General features: G+C 48.2%; 1 protein-coding gene across 2 annotated transcripts in view; it reads left to right on the top strand.

Annotated features, from left to right (window-relative positions):
* Positions 1-6,612: 6,612 nt before the first annotated feature.
* Positions 6,613-20,117, top strand: part of GATA4 (GATA binding protein 4) — a 47,777-nt gene continuing 34,272 nt past the window's right edge. For both annotated transcript variants that reach the window (XM_040233205.1, XM_040233291.1), the window contains exon 1: positions 6,613-7,587. In XM_040233205.1, the coding sequence (XP_040089139.1) occupies positions 6,972-7,587 (616 nt within the window). In that variant the 5' untranslated portion in view covers positions 6,613-6,971. The remainder of the gene's footprint in view (positions 7,588-20,117) is intronic.

Genomic DNA, 20,117 nt, shown 5'->3' with positions numbered 1-20,117 from the left:
TGAACGTGGGAGAAGCCTGGGAACTTAGCGGCAGCCGATAAACCTCCTCCAGCCCTCGGGCCAGTGAGGCCTTGAAATGCTCTCTGCTCCTGGCAACGGCGAGCCGGCCCGGCGGCTCCCGCCTCGCCCAAGGGAGGGAGGGGGCGAGCGAAGGAAGGAGGGAGGGAGCGAGGGAAAAAGAAACACCCTAAAAGAGCGGGCGGCTCGCCAACCACCCTCTGGACTGTCCTTGAGCTGGGGGCCCTTTGGGAAGAAACTCGGGGCTCTGGGCCCAAAGGTGGGAGCACACAGGATACATCGACACAAAATTCTCGGTCCCAGTAGCCTTCGTAGAAGCAAGGAATCTTTCATGGACTCCTGGGCTTCAGCACACAGGAGAGCCCGGGGGTTGGGGGTTGGGGGTGGTGAGGTGTGGGGGGGTTGTTTAAAGGAGCTCTGTCGCAGGCCTTGCCTGGAGCGGCCCCCTAGTGAATCCCGGCTGCCTCGAAAGGAAGCGCTTAGAAAAAGCAGGCTCTTCCATCAGGGATCTCCCTACAGCCACATACAGCAGGGACTGCTAAGTGACCCCTCCATCGCACGGGAGACGGGGGGCGGGGGGAGTGGGGCGAGGCTCGCCGCCGGTTCCCCGGCTAATGCGACCCGCAGCACGCGCTCTCGCGCCGCGGCCGGCCCGGCACTGTGGAGGTAGCCTGCGTGGGAGCGGCCGTGTCCTTGGCTTTGGGGAGGACGCCCAGATGGCCGCTCCGCCAGATGCTAAGCTCCAAGGTCCAGTCTCCAGGTTCATCCCTTTTCGCCCTCTGGGGGTCGCGAGGATGGGAGGCAGCTCTGAGACTTGGGGCATCGTTGGAGCCACAAATTTCCGGGGAGAAGAGAGATGCCGACGCAGCTTCCTGTTCGGCTGAGCTCAGCCTTTCAACTCCTGAGAAAGCCCTCGTAGGCCCCTGACGCAGGCCTTTTTCTTCGTGGCTTTCTCGCTCACTCCAGTGGGAAGGAGGACCCGTTTCAAAGAGCGCAGGGGCCGTGTACCCTTCTCGGCTGCATCTGAAAGTGCGCTGGTCGGAGTGTCCCCGCGAAAGCGCCTTTTCCCAGGTCCAGCCTCGGGGATCCCCAGGAACCCCCCCACCCCCACCCCGGCTTGAGTTCCCCAGGCCTGGGATCTGCAGCGCCAAACTCTGCAAGGCGCTGGCAAGGAGTTGGGGGAAGGTGGAGAAGGGACCGACACCAAGCACGCCACCCTCAGCTTCCGGGCCGCGAAGGGACCCGGCGGGCAGCAGCCCAGGGAGTGGCGTCGGTTCATCCAGCCACCGCGCAGCCCTTCAGCCCCTCTGCTGGGCACCTCAGTTTTCTCTCTTTCGCCTGAGCCCCTCTAGATCTCCGCACCTTTCGCTCACAGAAGAGACTTCCCCGCGCAGCCGCGCTCAGTCCTTCCTCCGGGATTTTCCTGAGAATCCCCACGAGTTGGCCAGGATCCCTTTGGGGGTTTCCTTCCAGCCAGCCCCGAATCCTAGCCTGGTTCTCGGCGCCCGGATCGCCCTTGCGCAGGCCGGGAATCCAAGACCGATTACCGACTGCGGAAGCGGGTCTCGCCTTGTACCCTTACTTCGGAGGCGCACAGGTTTCTTGCAGGGAGGTATCCTGGCCCCCTTCCGACCCCTCCAATCTGGCATGAGAAACCTGCGCTTGGGATAGAAACACGACCTTTGGCGGGTGGGGGGTGTTTAACCGAAAGCTTGAGAGCCACCGGCCGGCTGTTATCTGGAGCTGAAGGCTGCGGTAATCGATGGGTTATTTTTACGCGGTAATAGGGCCCTGTGATTGCTCTATTAACCTTTAGACCTGTCTGAGGGACTCTCCGGCTCGCAGCCCCGCTGCGCTGGGGCCTCTAGGCACTGACGCCGACTCCAAACTCAGGCCTGCCACCCTTCTCGCCCGGCTCGGGACGGGGTGCTGAGCCCCTGGAAGAGTCATCTCATCAGAGAAGCCCCGCTGGATTGCCGAGCTCCCCGAGCCCCTGCTAAGTCTCTTAAATTAGTGCGGCGGCCCCGTTCAGAGAAAATGGAAAAATCGGAAGGCAGGAGGCCGCCGGGGCTGGGAGCTTCGCCATGAAAGCGTGGACTTTTTGCATAAACACAAAACTGTAGGCAGGAGCCTCACCGACTCCCTGGGCTACTGCGAAGGTGAAAGGGAGGGCGGGTTAGGTCTCCGCGCTCCGATTGAGGAGGCCCATCCAAGTTCAGTGTCTCTTCCACTTACCCGGGATCTTGGACTACGAGGATCCCCACTACCCACTATCACCCGGAGCCTTGCAGCCAGCCGGGGCACTCCCCGGTGACCTAGTGCCCCACACCCGAGCCAGGGTCGCTCCCAAGAGGTCACCTTCCCCTTATCAGCCCCGCCCCTCGCCCACCGCGGCCCTAGCCTCGGCTGGAACCCGACCGCCAGGAGGCGTGGGGAGGAGGGACGAGGTGGAAGGCAGGGGAGGTCTCATTAATAAGCTGACCCAGGGCAAAACCGCAAAATCGAATCGACCTCAAGCAGGGCGCGAGGTGGGGTGAAGCCCCGCGCCCGGGCGGAAGCACTTTGCCGTTTTCCGAGGAGATCCCAGAGCCTGGACTTTGCCTGCTGGGGGAGTTTTTCTGAACAGCCCCGCAGCCCGGCGCCCGGTGGAGGTGCAGCCGCCTGGTCGCACCCTCCGCCCCCTTCCCTTGCACGTGACTGCCGCGGGCCAGTCAACGCCGGCGAGCCGGGCGCAGGGGCCAGGGGCTCCGCGCCGCGAGCCGGGGGACTCCGCGGCGGCCGGCGGGGAGGCTGCGGGAGCTCTGCCGCCGCCTAAGCTGCCGCGGCGCCCGGGGGAGCGCGCGCTGGCCTCCAGGAAGCTCGAGCCCCGGCAGGTACGGCTTTTCCCATCCCTCTCCCGGCTCTTTCTCCCTAGTCGCGGAACCCCGATCTCCTCCGTGCGGGCTTGCCTGGGAGTAGAGCGAGGTAACTAGCGAGTGGAAAGGAGACGTCGGTCATCCCGGGTCCCTAACCTTGCCCACAGCCGGCTTTCCTTTGGCTTAACAGTTTCTTTAAAGCTAGGTGAGATTTAGGGGGAAAGTGGAGAGGGATCTTCTACGGGCTTCTGGAGTCTTTCTGTGTGAACTTGGACGTGTTTAATCCCCGCCCCTCTTGCGGATTTCCCAGCCCTTGGCTGCACCTCGCAGGACTGGGCCTTTGGTGGCGGTGATGGCCGTGAGAAATCACCCTGACCGACTGACACGGGACCGGCCGCCCAGCGGCTCGAATACAGAGAGACTCGGACGGAGGACTGTCGCCCAAGGGCGACAGAGTGGCGGTGGGAGGAGGCGCAGCTGGGCCTCTGGGCCCCGGGGAGGCGCTCAGAAATCGGGAATGGCTGCTCGGTGCCCGCTCTTTTTATGCCTCCCAGGCTTCCCATCCGGGGTCCAGGGAACTAAACGCCCCTCACGCAGCTAGCAACCCCACCCACCCACAGTGCTTCTGGCTGAGATTAGCTGGGGTGGGCGGGGGGTAGGGAAGGGCGGGAACCCGGCGGAGAGCAGTGATGTCCCTCAACTGGCCAGGGCTAGCTACCCCGTCCACGAAATTCTGTCGCTTGACCTTGGGCTGGGGGGTCATCTAGGGGATCAGAGGATGCCCAGGTGGTGAGCTGCCACCAGGCTGAGAAAACGAGGGGCCTTGGGGTTGGTCGCAGAGGTTGGGGAGGGACCCAGGGCTCGTGGGAGTCCGGGCCAGCGCTGCCGGGAAGGTTGGGGAAGCGCCTCGGGGAAGTATTTCCTGTGTTTCTCAGAAAAGGAACTGCAGCCTAGAGCAGGTTAGAGGGTTTAAACGAGAGAAAGTTTTTATTAGGGTGACGGGGTGATCCCCACCCACCCACCCCCACTTCTGGATCTCCACGTCCCACTCCGCGATCAGGTTCGTTAATTGCCGGCTAGTGTTCGGGTGTCACAGTTTTCTAGGCAGCAGGCCGCGGGTGAAGACGCCAGCAGAACCGAAGGAGCAGGAGTGACTGTAAATGGACGGGAACGTTAGGGCGCTCTCCATCCTCCCGCTGGCAGAAATTGATCAGAAAGGGGCTGTGCCCTAACTCAGTAAGGAAAAAAGCGTTCCTGTCCGGCCTGTGAATCCGAGGTGAACTGGGATGAGTGATCCGGAGGAGAGGGAAAACTGGGCGCAAGTCTGAATCTCCAGAGGCCAGACCTTTTCTGCCATTCTCAGGAGTTCTGTCTGTATCTTCTCTGGGTGGCCTGCGTCGGAGTCTCAATTACAGAAACGAGCAACAGTCTTTTAAAGGGAGTAGTTAATTTCTTGTCTTAACAGAAAGGTCTATGGTGGTATTTTCTCCACCTTCTATTGTTCAGTAATCCAGCTCTTAGGTAATGTATCAGCCATTTTAAAAAGGCAGAGAATGCAGTCAAGACAAATGTTAGACTTATGGCATTTTCAGCGTTTACATTTTAAAGCTTGTTAAGTTAGCATCTGTACGTATATTGGAAATTGGATTACAAAATTATAAATCTTCCTTTCCTGCAACTATGTGAGAAAAGAAATGTATAACATTTGTTTTAGAACTGGGGGAGTATTCCAGAAAATTCAATGAAATAGGTCAACTATTGGATTTTAAAATTAAATACTGAATATTTTATTAAGGTAAATCTGTGTAATTTACTTATTGAAGCCTAGGTATTTCTTTAGGTATTAATTTTTTGTGTTCATTTTTGAAGGGGAAAGTTGATGATTTCAGGTCAAATTTTTTAATATCCATCCTCTAACTAAACTTATTGGAAGGAAATGTTCACCAAACCAATAATTTATCGGAGTTTTGAAAGCAAATAATAAACCATTTAAGAGTTAACATATGACTATATAATATAGTGCTATCCAATTATTATTAGTGATGTTGTAAAAGTGATGAAAAGCATTATATGTTAGAAATTCCATTTGCAGAACTTTTACTGGAATAAAGATGCCCCATTTATTATAGTACATAATACATCAGAAGCACTTTCTTTTGATACATTAGAAATTTGTAATAGTAATAATAGCCAAGTATATAGAATTTATAATCCTCACAGTGACCCTACAAGATAATTACCTTTAATATTTGAATTTTTGCAAATGAAGAAACTGAAGCATGGGGGTTAAGTAATGTGTCTACAGTCAGTCATTTAGTAAGTGGCAGAGCCTGGATCTAGTACATAATTCAGTTAATAACTCTATAAGTTTGCTATTGCAATAACCGACTAGCTGCATTTTCTTAAGGAGAAAGGTTGGGCATGGACTGGACAAACTTAAACTCTGGAGTCCTTCAGATCTTGTCCCCCCACCTCTTTTAATTGTACTTTGATCTTAGAGGAGTTTTAAAACTTTCGGATGCTTCAGTTCTGCCTTTTGTAAAATGAGGAGAGAAACTTCTACTTAGTGGAATTGTAAAGAAAATGACCTGGAACCAAGCAGGTGCTTCAGAACGTAGCATGCTTAGTTTTTATCAGAAAAAATTGCCTGGTGAAATCAAACACAGGATGCAAGGAAATAATCAAGTCCTACAAACTGTATCTGTCCCCCAAGCAGTCTCATTGGTGTTCTGATTCTATACGTGGCTGGACCTGTGATTCCATGTGAAAAACCCACTCAATGAAATGGAGATCTAGTGAGTTCTGTAGTTCTGTAAAGTGATTTTACATTTCTCTCACTTTTCTCATCTTAGTATCCAGTCTGCAAAATCTCCAAAATAAAACTATTTGTAAGAAATGTGTATCTTGTCTAATTTGATGTCCACATTGTATAGTTGTATAGATAAGAGTTCACAAACCTTTTCACTGAGATTTACCAGACGCTGTGTTCATTTATAAATATTTAGAATCTGCCTCTAGTTTAAAAGCAAAAAAAAAAAAAAAAAAAACCCAAACAAACAAAAAAGATTGCAAACAAAATTTTCTTAGGTTGCTGGGTTTTTTTATTTTATAAAGTTTGTCCTTGTCTTCCACGGACAATCTAAAGTTCTTTCACAGTCAGGATCAGTTGGGGATAGGTGGGGGGAGAAAAGAGTTGGGGAGAGATTTCTTACATTTCTAGGTTCTTCGTGGAAACCCAAAACCCTTGGTCTTTTAAAATACTGTGACAAGAATATGCTAGAAATAAGGTAAAATTAAAGTCCTTCCTGACAAGCATTACAAAAAAGAAAAACGCTGATCAAGATCACAACCAGTAATTTACACGTCCAATAACTGCAGAGCCCTACGTCTCTAAGGCGCCCCTCCCCGAGGCTTCCTTGCAGCAGTCAGATCCCACGGGCCTCTGCAGATCAGCTTTCCGAGGAGCTGGGCCCCTGAGAGTGGCGATTTTGTTTGTAGGGCGAGAGAAGCAACCAAGCTTAGGGGAAATGGGCCCTGAAAGCACTGGATGACCTTGTTTCCCTCTGTCGTTCTCTCTTTAGACGCGGCTACATCTCGGAGGAAAGGAGCCGGCCCGGGCCTCAGCCTTGGAGCCAGCCTACCGCACCCTGTGCCCCAGGCCGGGGTGTTCTGACGACCGGCCGGCCCGCGTCACCCTGCAGGAGCTCCGCGCCCCGGCGCCATCCCGCGCCACCCTGCAGGAGCTCCGCGCCCCGGCGCCATCCCGCGCCTTCGGATCCTCTAGGACCTTTAGTGGACTCGCCCCCCACCTCTCAACTCCACCACCGAGGGGAACAACCACACATTCAATTTGGGATTTTCCTGAGTAAACCAGAACCTCAGTCTTTTTGCTCAACGCTGGATTGAATATGTATATAATTTTGAAGGATTTGTGTTTGTTTTTAACCTTTGATTTTTGATCTTCGGGTTTTTTGACAGCCCCTCCCCTGTACGTTATTCGCTTTTTTTTTTTTTTTTTTTAATTTTTGTCTTACTATTTTGTCTCCCCGCATTGCTCCTTGGCCCGAGGACTCGGACGCTGCGAGCGCGCGCGGGGCGATGTACCAGAGCCTGGCCATGGCCGCCAACCACGGCCCCCCTCCCGGGCCCTACGAGGCGGGCGGCCCGGGTGCCTTCATGCACGGCGCGGGCGCCGCGTCCTCGCCTGTCTACGTGCCCACGCCGCGGGTGCCCTCCTCGGTGCTCGGCCTGTCCTACCTCCAGGGCGGAGGCGGGGGCGCGGCCTCCGGGGCCGCCTCGGGCGGCAGCTCGGGAGCCGCGCCGTCGGGCGCGGGGCCCGGGACGCAGCAGGGCAGCCCAGGCTGGAGCCAGGCGGGAGCCGAGGGAGCCGCCTACACCCCGCCGCCAGTGTCGCCGCGCTTCTCCTTCCCGGGCACCACTGGGTCCCTGGCGGCCGCCGCCGCCGCCGCCGCGGCCCGGGAAGCCGCGGCCTACAGCAGTGGCGGCGGGGCTGCCGGCGCGGGCCTGGCGGGCCGCGAGCAGTACGGGCGAGCCGGCTTCGCGGGCTCCTACTCCAGCCCCTACCCCGCCTACATGGCCGACGTGGGCGCGTCCTGGGCCGCGGCCGCCGCCGCCTCCGCCGGACCCTTCGACAGCCCGGTCCTGCACAGCCTGCCCGGCCGAGCCAACCCCGCCGCGCGACACCCCAATCTCGGTGAGTGCTGCATGCCGCGCGAGTGCCCGGGGCCGGAACAGAGGCAGCCCTGAGCCCTGTTTGGGGCATTTAATTTTTCACAAATATGTGGGGGTGGGGGCAGAAGATAGAAGGGATGCGTGAATTTCCAAGGAAAGCAGACTGGGAGACCGAACCAGGCGGCCAGGGTGATGGTGGCGGTGAAGGCCACAGCTCCAAGGAGCCCAGATTCTGCTCAGTGAGATTGGGCCTGCCCTCTACATCCTATGAGCGGGAGAGACGACTGCAGGGTGGCAGGGGCTGGGGGAGCCCTCCGCGCGGCCCCAGACGTAGGTTGGGTCTGGGCCGCCGTGCACCCAGGCAGCGCCCATTTTTGGGTGACTGGGGAGGCCACCAGGCACCCCTGGTGTACAGCCGAGACCACCTCCTCACCTCCTCTCCATCCTCCGCAGGGAACTCATTCCATGGCTTGGGCCCAACATCTTCTGGCCCCATATGGCGGCTCAGCTGGAGGATCCGTCAGGGCGGTAGATTTTCCTGTTGGGTATTTCACACCGGGAACAAATGAGGGACCCTAGCAATGGAGAGGGCTTCCCTGGTGGCTCGGACGGTAAAGAATCCGCCTGCAATGAGGAAGACCTGGGTTCGATCCCTGGGTTGGGAAGATGCCCTGGAGGAGGGCATGGCAAGCCACTCCAGTATTCTTGCCTGGAGAGCCCTCATGGACAGAGGAGCCTGGTGGGCTACAGTCCATGGGGTCCCAAAGAGTCAGAGAGGACTGAGCGACTAAGCACAGCAGTGGAGATGGGTTGAATTGGGACCAGCGCCAGGAGTGTGTCTCTGGGTCATATCTCAGGGCCAGAGCGTATTGTGACCTTGGGCTGGTTGGCCAGACCGAGGTGCCCAGGGCTGTGTTAGAAGCACTCCCCAGGTGGGTGTCCTGGCACACAGGTGCTTCTTTATAATGCCCACCTGTGGAGACTGTGACGCAGGTACACGTGTTCAGCCTCCTCCTGTCCCAGCGCTGGGGTTAAAAGTTATACTTGTAATAGGCGCAATGTTATAGTTCCTTTGAATGTCAGACCTGAGAAGGACAGCATGTGTGTACCCCTTGGCCTGATTTACAGATGAACAAAATGAAGTCCCAGGAAGGGCTTCTGTGCTGAGAGGAAAAGGAAGTGGCACCATTAATTCAGAATTCAAATGTCTTTTGGTCCTGTGGAATTTCAGGAAGGGACAGAATCGGGTTTGGATGGAAGTGGCTTTAGAGGAGGAGGGGAAGCCCAGACTTAAGAAATAAAGTTAACATTTATTGACTGCCTACTAAGTGCTAAATCCTTTCGCATTTGTTCTCACTTTGAAGAGGAAAGCTTTGTCCCTCCCGGGTTTCCAGTCTTGGGCTGACTCCTAGAAGGATCCAGGCTTTGAAGGTTTTTAAATTATTCTCTGACCCTGGGTGGCCTAGGAAGGTCCTTAGGGGTGTCGGACCAAATACACATCTTAGGTAAACTGATTAACCGTGGATGTGGCGCCCAGTTTCCCCCTCCCCCTCATGGGGGAGCCAGACGACACACCCCCCATCCACAGGGAGGAGGATCCCCCCTCCCCCAGGCTGCTAACCTCTGGGAGGACCTTGAGAGATAGCTGGACAGCATCTCCATACAATGGCAGTTGGAGGTGGGCATACTAGGGGTGGGGCCCTCAGGCCTCCCATTCTTGGAACTCTCCTGAGTTCTCTCTAGAACTCACTCTAGAACTTCCATTTTAAAATAGGAATGGTTCACACAGTTTTACTTCTTTTAACTTGGGAGTGGGCTGGAGAGATTGCTTCCTAAACTCCCGTAATCCTGGACTGAGAATTTGGTGTTAGAGGAAGAAAGAGAAGTCCGAAATCCAAAGATGGGGGACAGTTTGTGGTCATGAGAGTTACAGCCGCAGCAATGTTTAAAAAAAAAAAAAAAAAGTACCATTTGAGATGTGCACTCAAAGTTCGCCGCGTTCCAGTGTCAGCAAGCTGACCTTTAAGGATGGCATCCTTGCTGAGAAGTGTGGTGGTGCTGAGCAGTGTGCTCTGTTCTGTGTCCTCCTAGTTCAGCAAGTCCCACCTGAAGACAGCCGTTGGGTCTGGCCAGGCAGTTGGATTTTCTCTTCTGTGCACAGCCAAGTGTTTAAAGTGGTCAAGTTACGAAAGGTTCCATATTATCTATGTGAGGGGAGGAGGCATGTTGAATTTGTTGGCATTCACATCTCCAGAACATTCTCCAGTGGCACTTATATCAAAGCCAGTTAAAAGCAGCATATGTACATGTGCTTTTTATATGTTCCTCCCATCACAGGAGCCCTCTTGTAAATGCCTCATAGCTTTATCAAGGACCATCACTGGCATGTTAACTGATGCTGAGTGGCAGAAGGATAAAGACTGATTCTGTATTTTTTGTGGGCTTGCTGTGTGGAATGAACACCAGGTCCTAAGACCCAATGAAGGGCTTCCCTGGTAGCCCAGCAGTAAAGAACCTGTCTGCCAAGGAGGAAGACACAGGTTCAATCCCTGGGTGGAAAAGATCCCCTGGAGAAGGGAATGGCAACCCACTCCAGTATTCTTGCCTGGGAAATCCAACAGACAGAGGAGCCTGGTGGGCAACAGCAACACCTAAGACCCAGTACGGCGTGGGGGTGTGACAAAAGCAAGCCTAGATTCGAGTCCAGGTACCCCTGTGATCTCGGGCAAGGTACTTACTTCTCTAAGTCTCCTCTCTTTTTCTGTAAAGTGAGATGATTGTAACTACTTTTAATGTTGTCTTAAAGTAGAAAAATACTGTAACGTTTGTGAACTACTTGGCTTTGGCATCTCAGAAATGATGGCTGTTTTATTAAACAGTCCCTCGCTATCAATGCAGAGTGACCAGTTCTGATTTTTTAAAGACTGGGTTTTTTTTTTTTTTTTTTTTTTTTTAGGATTGGTAATGTTTCATGCTAAACCTAGGAGAGGCCCCAACAAACGGGGATGGTTGATCACCCTAAAAACACATGAAGGCCAGTGAGTGGCTCAGCAGGGAGCTATGGCCGTGAACTGATAGCAGAGGAGAGGTGTGCCTCCCTGTGTCTAGGAGCCTGGGAGCCTCACCAGGGTGGTACTGTCTGCACTTGGCAATGAAAGGTAAATAGAACTTTACTAGGAGAAGTGCCTGCAATTTGAAAAAAACAAGATTAAGAAAACTTATGCCCTCATTTACAAGTCACATAGCCTGGTACCATGAAATAATGCAACCCAGTTTGGTTTTTGTTTAAATAATATATTTGTCACTATAGGTAAAACCACACAGACTAACTCACCTTTCACTCAGAAACAGTTTTTAATTTCAGTGAGGAGAAAGAAGCAAATACTTTTATTTTCTATGAAGTATTAAGTGTTAATATTAACAATAGTTCACATCTTGCCAGAGTTCTTTTTTTTTTTTGGTTATTGGAATAAGGGAAAACCCAAAGTAATAAAAAGCAAACAAGGGCCTTTGTAGAGCTCTGGACTTCAGGTGGAAGGAATTACTCTGCCTTGACTGCAACGTATATAAACGTTAATTCATTCCAAGTTCAATATGTGCGTGACACACCATTGAGTTCGTGAATTAGGCTGCACTAATGGAATTATGTGACCTTACTGAGGCCAGGTACAGAGTGTCACTCGTGTAAGTGCCTGGCAGAGGCCGGGCACTTAGCAAATATTTCAGTGGAAATCCAGGAGGGAGTTGCCACAGTCCTCTGCCCAGGACAAACCACACACTTTGGCTGCTGAAGGAAGGCCATGGGGAGGAGTAAGTCAGGTGGGAGAGGGTTCCGGAAACCTTGGGAAACCACTGAAACAGTTTCGGAGGAAGAAGTCACAGGGTGGGTAAGAGAAGATAAGACACAGAGAGAGAGAGACTGTGTACAGGTATCTAAAACGCAAGAGCCTATGGCCTTTAAGAACTTCTCTCCTGGTCCGTTGGTTCAGACTCTGAACTTCCATTGCAGAGGGCACAGGTTTGATACCTGGTTGGGGAATAAGATCCCCACGACACACAACATGGCCAGAAGGTTTAAAACAAAATATCTGTGGCCTTTAAACGTGTTGCTCTATGTGAGTAGATACTAGGCTTGAGAAGAACACTTTCACACATGAGATTGTAGTTGTTGAAATGGAATGTGGATGCTGAAAGTTCTTAAGGATACACTGCGTGACCATCTTCCCGTGGAGCTGTGTTCAAGGGCTCGGGTCCACGTAGGTGTGCACGTGAGTTAGCTGTGCAGGATGATATAGCTGTCTCCTTGTAGAGAACCCACTCACAGCTGTTATGTTAGGCATATCCATTTGTCAGAACTCATGGACGTGTACTAATAGAATGGGAGCATTGAGAATTCCCTGGTGGTCCAGTGGTTAGGACCCCATACTTTCACTGCCACAGTGTGTGGCTTCAGTCCCTGGTTGGGGAACTAAGATCCTGCAAGCTGTGAGGCCTTGAATGAAAAATTAAGCAAAATGGGAGTATTTTATTGTGTGTACACTACACCACAATAAAGTTGATTTTTGTACCAATTAATGTTTGTAAATACTTAAGGCTGAAAAGGAAACTGGAAATTATATGTAAATATATCTTAAAGAAAGTAACATTGTGATAGATGTTACTGGAAAGCTATGGAAATATATTTTATGATGAAATAATTCTTTTGTGTAATAGACAAATAAGTGATTATATTTTTAAAGGATCTCAACAATTTAGAATCATTTTAAGCGTTGATTAAAAAAAATAACAATACAACAAAATGCATGTATAACACTCAGTGCTAGCCAGAGGTTTCTTTGAAAGCTTTGTCTTATTCACTGTATTCTAAGAGTTTGTTAATGGTATAGGTGACCAACCTACACCATAAACAAACTCTTAGAATCTTTTGGTAACTGCTTATCAACAAAGCCAGTTGCTTTCTGAGCCAGTTCATTTATGTAGGGAACTTTGTAAGATAGACGCGTGAGTAGCTTGTTTGGCTAGAGAATGATTCGTCAGTCTTTGAGAAACCAAAGTTGTTTAACTTTCCGGTTACCACCCCGAGTAGGTCAGTCAGAGCTGGGGCTGGACTGTGGTGCTGGCTTGAGGACCAATTAAATGGGGAAGGTGTGTGGGGGGAGCCAGGAGTGTGTCACCTGCTCAATTGTGTCCCATCGAAAGGTCAAGCCACATTTGCTAGGTACTTTCTAAGCACTCAGGTAGAATGATGCACGGGAGATGGTTTTAGATAACACTTTCTTTGGTATCCCTCCCTTTTTTTTTTTCTACCTTAAATGAGCTAAGAAAACAAACATACTCTGAGGTGGGGAAACAGGAATTCTGATACCTGTGGATGGAAGTGAAAATTGGTACAACCTTTATGGAGAGCCCTTTGTGATGTCTGACAAATTACAAAACTGATACCCTTGACCTGGAAATTTAACTTCTAGGAATTGATTCTGCAAATATAAGGGCATGTGTTAGTTGCAGTGCTGTTTGTCATTGGAAATAATTATTCCAACCAAAATCGGAAATAATCTAAATGTGCATTATTAGGGGACTGTTTACCTACCTATGGTGCATACAAACAATAGGATATCTTGTCAGGGTAAAAATTTAGGAAGTTCAAAAAAATTAACACTGTTTAGGAAAAAAAAAAAGAATTGATATCCTTTGAATATGCAAAAAGCTCTCCAGAAAAAGTTAGAAAGTTCATCATGCAACGAACTTAGAATAATCTTGGAATCCTCTCCAAGACATTGATAAGTTCGAGATGTCTGTGTATTTGTATTTTTTTAAAAAAGGACAAGAAAAGATTATGTACGTTTGAAAATGTTTAATTTCTCTTTGGAACTATTCACAAGGAATTTGTAACAATGCTTGCCCGTTGGGATGGGGGGTGAGGGGAAAAGGACTTTCACCATATATGCTTTGGAACTTTTTGAGTTTTTCACCATCTTAACCGTTTTTCATTGTCTTGTGCTTCTTTATTAACTCATTAAATAACAAGAAAATACATTTAACATCCAGGGAGGTTAAAGTGAAAGTTTATTTGTTTTGTTTTTTACCATTTTGCTGTTGTTCAGTGGCCTGGTCATGTCTCTTTTCGACACCATGGACTGCAGCACACCAGGCTCCTCTGTCCTCCACTATCTCCCCAATTTGCTCAAATTCACGTGCATTGAGTCGGTGATGCCATCCAACCATCTCATCCTCTGTCGCCCCTTCTCAGGCCCTCAGTCTTTCCCAGCATCAGGGTCTTTTCCAATGAGTCGGCTCTTCACATCAGGTGGTCAAAGTACTGGAGCTTCAGCTTCAGCAACAGTCCTTCTAATGAATATTCAGAGTTGATTTCCTTTACCATCTGAACCATTTTTAAGTGTACAGTTCAGCAGTGTTGCTGTGTGTGAATGCTCAGTCATGTCCAACTCTTTGTGACCCCATGGACTTCAACCCACCAGGCTCCTCTGTCTATGGAAGTTCCCAGGCAAAAATACTAGAGTGAATTGCCATTTCTTCCTCCGGAGGATCTTCGGAACCCAGGGTTTGAACCGGCATCTCCTACACTGACAGGCAGATTCTTTACCACTGAGACACGTGGAAAGCCTAAGTTGTTTTTAGATTGTTGTAAAACAGATTTTCAGAATTTCTTTTGTCTTGCAAAACTGAAACTCTATACCCATTAAACAGCGACTCCAAATTTCACCTCCCTACCAGCCCTTGGTAACTGCCTTTCTGTCTCCACGATTTTGACTACTTTAGATCCCTCATGTAAGTGGAAATCAAACAGGATTCATCTTTGTGTGACTGGCTAATTTCACTTATGGTCTTCCCTGGTGGCTCAGCGGTAAAGAATCCGCCTGTAAGGCAGGAGATGCGGGTTTTGATCCCTGGAGAAGGGACTGGCTACCCACTCCAGTATTCTTGCCTGGAAAATCCCATGGCAGGTTACAAAATCTATGGGATCACAAAGAGTTGAACCCTGAGTAACAGACAACAGCAACAAGGGAATGTCCTCCAGTTTCACCCATGTTGTAGCCTGTGATATAATTTCCTTTCTTTTTAATGCTGAACAACATTCCATTGTATGTACTATGTTTTGTTTTTTCATCTGTCAGGGACACAAGTTGTCTCCTCCTCTTGACTTGTAAATAGTGCTGCTGTGGATATGGGTATACACGTGGAACCTTTTAAATTTTGAGTCATATGACTATTACCAGTTTAAAAAAACACGAAACCAGTTAAAATTTTAAAGACACATAAGTATTCATGAATTAACTTCCTGAAAGTCTCCCCTCTTTAAAAAAAAAAAGAGGGATCTATATTTAGAGTTTATGGATGCACAGGAAAAGCACTTTAAAACATAAATTGTTGTTTATTGAATGTGGCTTTTGATTTTTGCTTATCCAATAGGAGATTGCTTTGCTGAGGGGTCCAAAAACCCTTATCTGACCCTCAGTAATGTCTTCTGGAAGCAGATCTCAGCCTGCAATTGTCAGATGTCACTCCCCACCCCCACCCCCCGCCCCCGAAACTGATATGACTTCCTAAGATGCCCTCACTGGTACATACACTGGCCACCATTCTTGGTGTGGGTACTTCTCACTCATATTATATGGGGCTAGAACCAGAAAAACTAATAACCCAGGGCAGTGATGGGATTGTGTTAGAAAACCAAATTACCTTCCTCCAGGGCAAGGTAAGTAAGTCTTTTAACCACTTCTTTTCAGCCTGTCTTTTTAAGACCTTTAAGGTGTACTGAGAGCTGAAGCAGGTTGCAAATGTTGTTGCTTCTGTTTGCTTAAGAAAGAGAAAGGACCCCTGGTTTTTCCACTGCTTTGCTCTAGAAGTGGGCAGTTCTTCCAGGTCCCGGGATACTGCTGTTTTAAGATCTCAAAGGGGCCTTTTTGACATCTGAAAGTGTTTGTCTGCTGGTGACTTCTTTGACCTGCAGTCCTGCATAAGTTGCAGGTGATAAGTCTCTCTCATGGCTTGGAAAGTGTCACTCTGTTATATTGCCCCGCCATGGCGCATGAAGTGGTCTCAGGTAACACTCTCCAGGCAGGATTATTTAAATGTTTTATTGGCTAATGAAACTATTCTTCTGTTTAGAGCTGTTCTGTTTCTTTCTAAAGAACGTAAGGGAAGATAATATGAGTGGGGTTATAATAAGAGTAACCTCTGAAGTATTTTAATTTATACAAAAGAAGTTTACAAGTTTGGGTACATCAATGTTTTGAAACCAGCTAACAACATTTTAGGGATAGGAACCTATATCTTGTAATACACACAAACACACACAATGCCTGTATCATGCATATGGGGCTTCCCTTGTAGCTCAGCTGGTAAAGAATCCACCTGTGATGAAGGAGACCCTGGTTCGATCCCTGGGTTGGGAAGATCCCCTGGAAGCAGACATGGCAACCCACTCCAGTATTCTTGCCTGGAGAATCCCCATGGACAGAGGAGCCTGGCAGGCTACAGTCCATGGGATTGCAAAGAGTGGGACATGATTGAGTGACTAAGCACAGCACATGGTGCATATATGCAAGTAAGCTGAATCCATTCCATGAGGAAGTTGTCAGGTCAGAGGGCCTTGTAAGTTCTTCTTGAGAATTAGATACTGTGATCTCCATTTTGCAGAAGAGGAAACTGGTGCTCAGAAAGATTAACCTGTCCCAGTTCTCTCTGGTAGCAAACAGTAGGTCCGACTTAGAACCCAGGTAAGTCTCCATTTCCAGGAACATGCTTTCTCCTCGTTTGCCACCCTTTCACTTGCCAAGTTTAAGGGCACTCATCCTTTCTGATCTGGAAGGTCTGTCGTGGTCAAAGGTCTCATGTCAACTTCAGGAGTGTGTGTATTACTTTGTTCTCCGCCTGTTCTCTCTCCCCACTGCGGTTTCTCTCCTGTGTTTTCCTGTTTTCCTACCAATGTCTCTCCATCTCACTTTGATGCTGCAGAACTCGCTGTGCCAGGAGTCCCTGCCTCACAGAAGCTTCCTTTCAGCATTTTGTATTTGGGTGTGTAGAGAATTAAAAGAGAGATTGCCCAGAATTGAGACCCTCCAAACTAGAAAATTCTTCTTATTCCTGGGGATCGTTGGCTACAGAAGAAGGGCAAAACCATATGCTTCTCACAAAAATCCTTTTCTAGAGTTTTCTGTATTGCCTTTTCTTTGTATTCTCTGTATTGCCTTTACTTTGAAGGTCAGAGCTGAGAAAGAAATAGGGGAATCACAGTAATTATATTGTTTAGTGAATATGTAAATAGAGGCCTGGATCAAGATAGTGGATAAAACCCTAGGCTGGAAAAGCCCATGGACTTGGTCTGAGCTGATCACAGAAGCCATCAGTAGAAGCTTTCTCATTTCTGGCAGGGGGCCTACGGTTTTATCTATTACTGCTCTGTAATCAGAACTGAGCCAGAATATTCAAGCCTCTTATCTGAATGAAGGGAATTGGGTTTTCTGGCCTTCAGTACTTTGCAAGAGCCCTCGAATTGCCTTCATGTCTTTAAATAATCTTTTTTTTTTTTTTTTTTCTGCCAAAGGAGGCATATAATCCAGACAAGTAACCCATTCCATTTGGTTCACCCTTTGCAAGTGGAATGAACAAAGAACGTAAGGCTGTCACTCTGTGTTGAATCGTCATAGACTGACTTTATTTTTGGAGGATGAGAAATCAAGGAGTTCCCACCAGAATTTGGTGGGAAGTTTTGCAGATTATTAAGCTACAAGCTTTGAGATTCCTCAGTCACAGATCCAGTTTTGCTTCTTAAAACTGAATTTGGTCCTTAACATATTTTTTTGATCTTTCTTTTTTCCTTCCTAGTTTAAATCTCTATTTCTACTTCTAGAAATCCAGTCAGACTTTATCAGCGCCATTCAGTATTGATCGATAGCAACTGGTGAGCAGGTTAATTATAATCGCAGAATAAACGCTGAAGTCTCAAAGTTCACCACTTTTGCAATGTTTCCAAACCCCTCGGGGACCATGCCAAGAGACTCTCATTGACACATTCAGAGCAGGTGTGGGAGTTTGAACCCAGGCAGACAATCCGATCTGATTCAAGACAACCCAATTTGGCTTCTTATCTGCAGCTTTTCCTATCTTATGATGTCTGTCATTTCAGATTTAAAAAACAGTTCAGTCAATTGAGCTGGGAAATGGCAAGTTACATTTTCTTCTGATAAAAGTTTTCAAGTTGCTGTTTTATCAGATTGGGTTGAAGTTGTATGTGTTTCTGTCAAGGTCTGCAATGACCTTTTCAGATATTTTATCAGGTATTAGGTGGGGAGACCATTTTTTTTACTTCTTTCTTCGACCCAGCAGAGAATGACCTGACTTCCAAGATCATAAATCAAACCAGGTAAAGAGAGGCAATAATACAGGTTACCCATCAAAATTGAGTAGGTGGGGAAAACAAACAACAAATAAAACCTTTCCCTAGCATATAGAGAGAACTTAACTTGACCCTAAATAAAGAATGTGGTTCTCTCCGAGTGTACATTTAATAGGGAAATACTGCTTATTTGAGAAAAGAAAATATTTTCCAGGTCAAAGATGGCTTCAGAAAAAGTTTTTTTTTTTTTTAAATAGTATCAATAAAACTTAATTATTTTTATTTTATTAAACAGTGTGTATTTACTATGGAGAAATGAAAAACTGTTATAAACCAGGGCACAGAGTTTGTAATCTTACCGTCCAAAGATAACCACTGTTAGGCATTAATCCTTGACTTCTTAGTTACCATATACAGGCATGTGCATATCTATATATTTAAACAGTCATAAAAAGTTACTGTTTAGTTATTTAAACATTGAAGAAAGTTTTTATAAGATTAGTGACCCAGACTGGCTCCTAAAGACTGATCCCTTAAATCAGGGGTCCCCAACCTTTGGGATCTCATACCTGATGATCTAAGGTAGAACTGATATAATAATAATAGAAATTATTATTTCCGTAAGAATAGAAATAAAGTGCACAATAAATGTAATAATGCGATTGAATCATCCTAAAACCATCCCCCTGCACCGTCCGTGGAAAAACTGTCTTCCATGAAAACAGACCCTGGTGCCAAAAAGTTTGGGGACCACTGCCTTAAATAGAGGAAAACTAGGAAAATGACTGAAAGAATGGGCAGTAATAAATAGCTGATCAAATGGGAGCATAGTTTTCAAATCTTACAGTATGTTATGCATAGCCATTTTAAAGCTAGGGCATTTTTCTAAGTTTTAAGTTGTTGCCCTCTTGAAGGGAGGTGACCAGCTGCAGGATATGTTGATTTTCGAGGCTCTGACATGCGGGAATTAGGAGTGTGCTGCTTTCAACCCACTCTTCAGAAGGGGAGGTCACTGAGGTGAAAGCACATCAGTCTGGCACCAAGAGTCCCCGTGGTCCTGCCTCATGCTCTGGTCTTCCTGCTGTGTGGCTTTGCACAACTTACTAAGCCTCTCTTAGTTTGAGCATTTGCACTGTCAAGGTGAAGAAATCAGGCCAGGCAGAGAAATAGTGAGAAAAGGGCATTAAAAAAAAATCCAGGATCTGGGGAATTCCCTGGCAGTCCAGTGTTTCGGACTCCACGCTTCCAACTTGTGGGGCCCAGATTCGATCCCTGGTCAGTGAACTAGATTCTGCACGCTTCAACTAAACGCCCACATGCCACAGCTAAGACCCAGCACAGCCAAATTTAAAAGGCAAAGAAACCCTAGTCAGGGAGCTAAGATCCTGCAAGCCGCAGGGTGGAAATAAATCAATAAACTTTAAAAACCCAGGATCTGATGGCATCGCCCATGACAGTAGTTCGCTGGCTTTGTCTTTCCTCACCGCAATGGTACATGTAATGTAATGGTTCTGAGCTTGCTGGGCATCCATTCGATTTCGTTCATTTTGGGTAGTGTAGGTTTCCATGACTGCGTGTGTGTGTGCTAAGTAGCCTCGATCGTGTCCCACTCTTTGCGACCCCATGGACTGTAGCCCCCCAGGCTACTCTGTCCATGGGATTCTCCAGGCAAGAATACTGGAGTGGGTTGCCATACCCACCTCCAGGGGATCTTCCCGACCCAGGGACTGAAAGTTCCCTTATATTCTCTTACGTTCTCCTGCTTTGGCAGTCAGGTTCTTTACCACTAGCACCACCTGAGAATCCCATTTTGAGCAATGGTATCTGAAATTTCAGGTTTGATGGGTTACTTTTTTTTTTTCTTGTACAAAATAAAATACTTTAGGAAAAGGTAAAAACATCTGTGGGAAAGCACGGGTTAAATGACTCCAGTGTTGGGGTCTCAGTGTGTTGTCCCTTTGATTTTGTTTTTCTGTTGTTAACTAAACCCATTCAGTGCCTGAGGTTCTTGGAGACCTGCAGAGGGGAGAGTTCTGTTACCAGTACCAGTACAGACACATCATTCATCTCAGCCAACCAGCCAACAGATTTTTTTTTCCCCTGCTTCCTGGGAGCTAAGCACTTGTTAGGCTTTGGAGATTGAAAATGAGCAAGGTTGTCTCTTCATCCTGACAGCTTACCATCTGGCAGGG

This window comes from Oryx dammah, unplaced genomic scaffold (genome assembly GCF_014754425.2).
Source record: "Oryx dammah isolate SB20612 unplaced genomic scaffold, SCBI_Odam_1.1 HiC_scaffold_1, whole genome shotgun sequence".
Lineage (NCBI taxonomy): Eukaryota > Metazoa > Chordata > Mammalia > Artiodactyla > Bovidae > Oryx > Oryx dammah.
The sequence above is the reverse complement of the archived record's forward strand: the minus strand, read 5'-3'. Positions and strand labels throughout refer to the sequence as shown.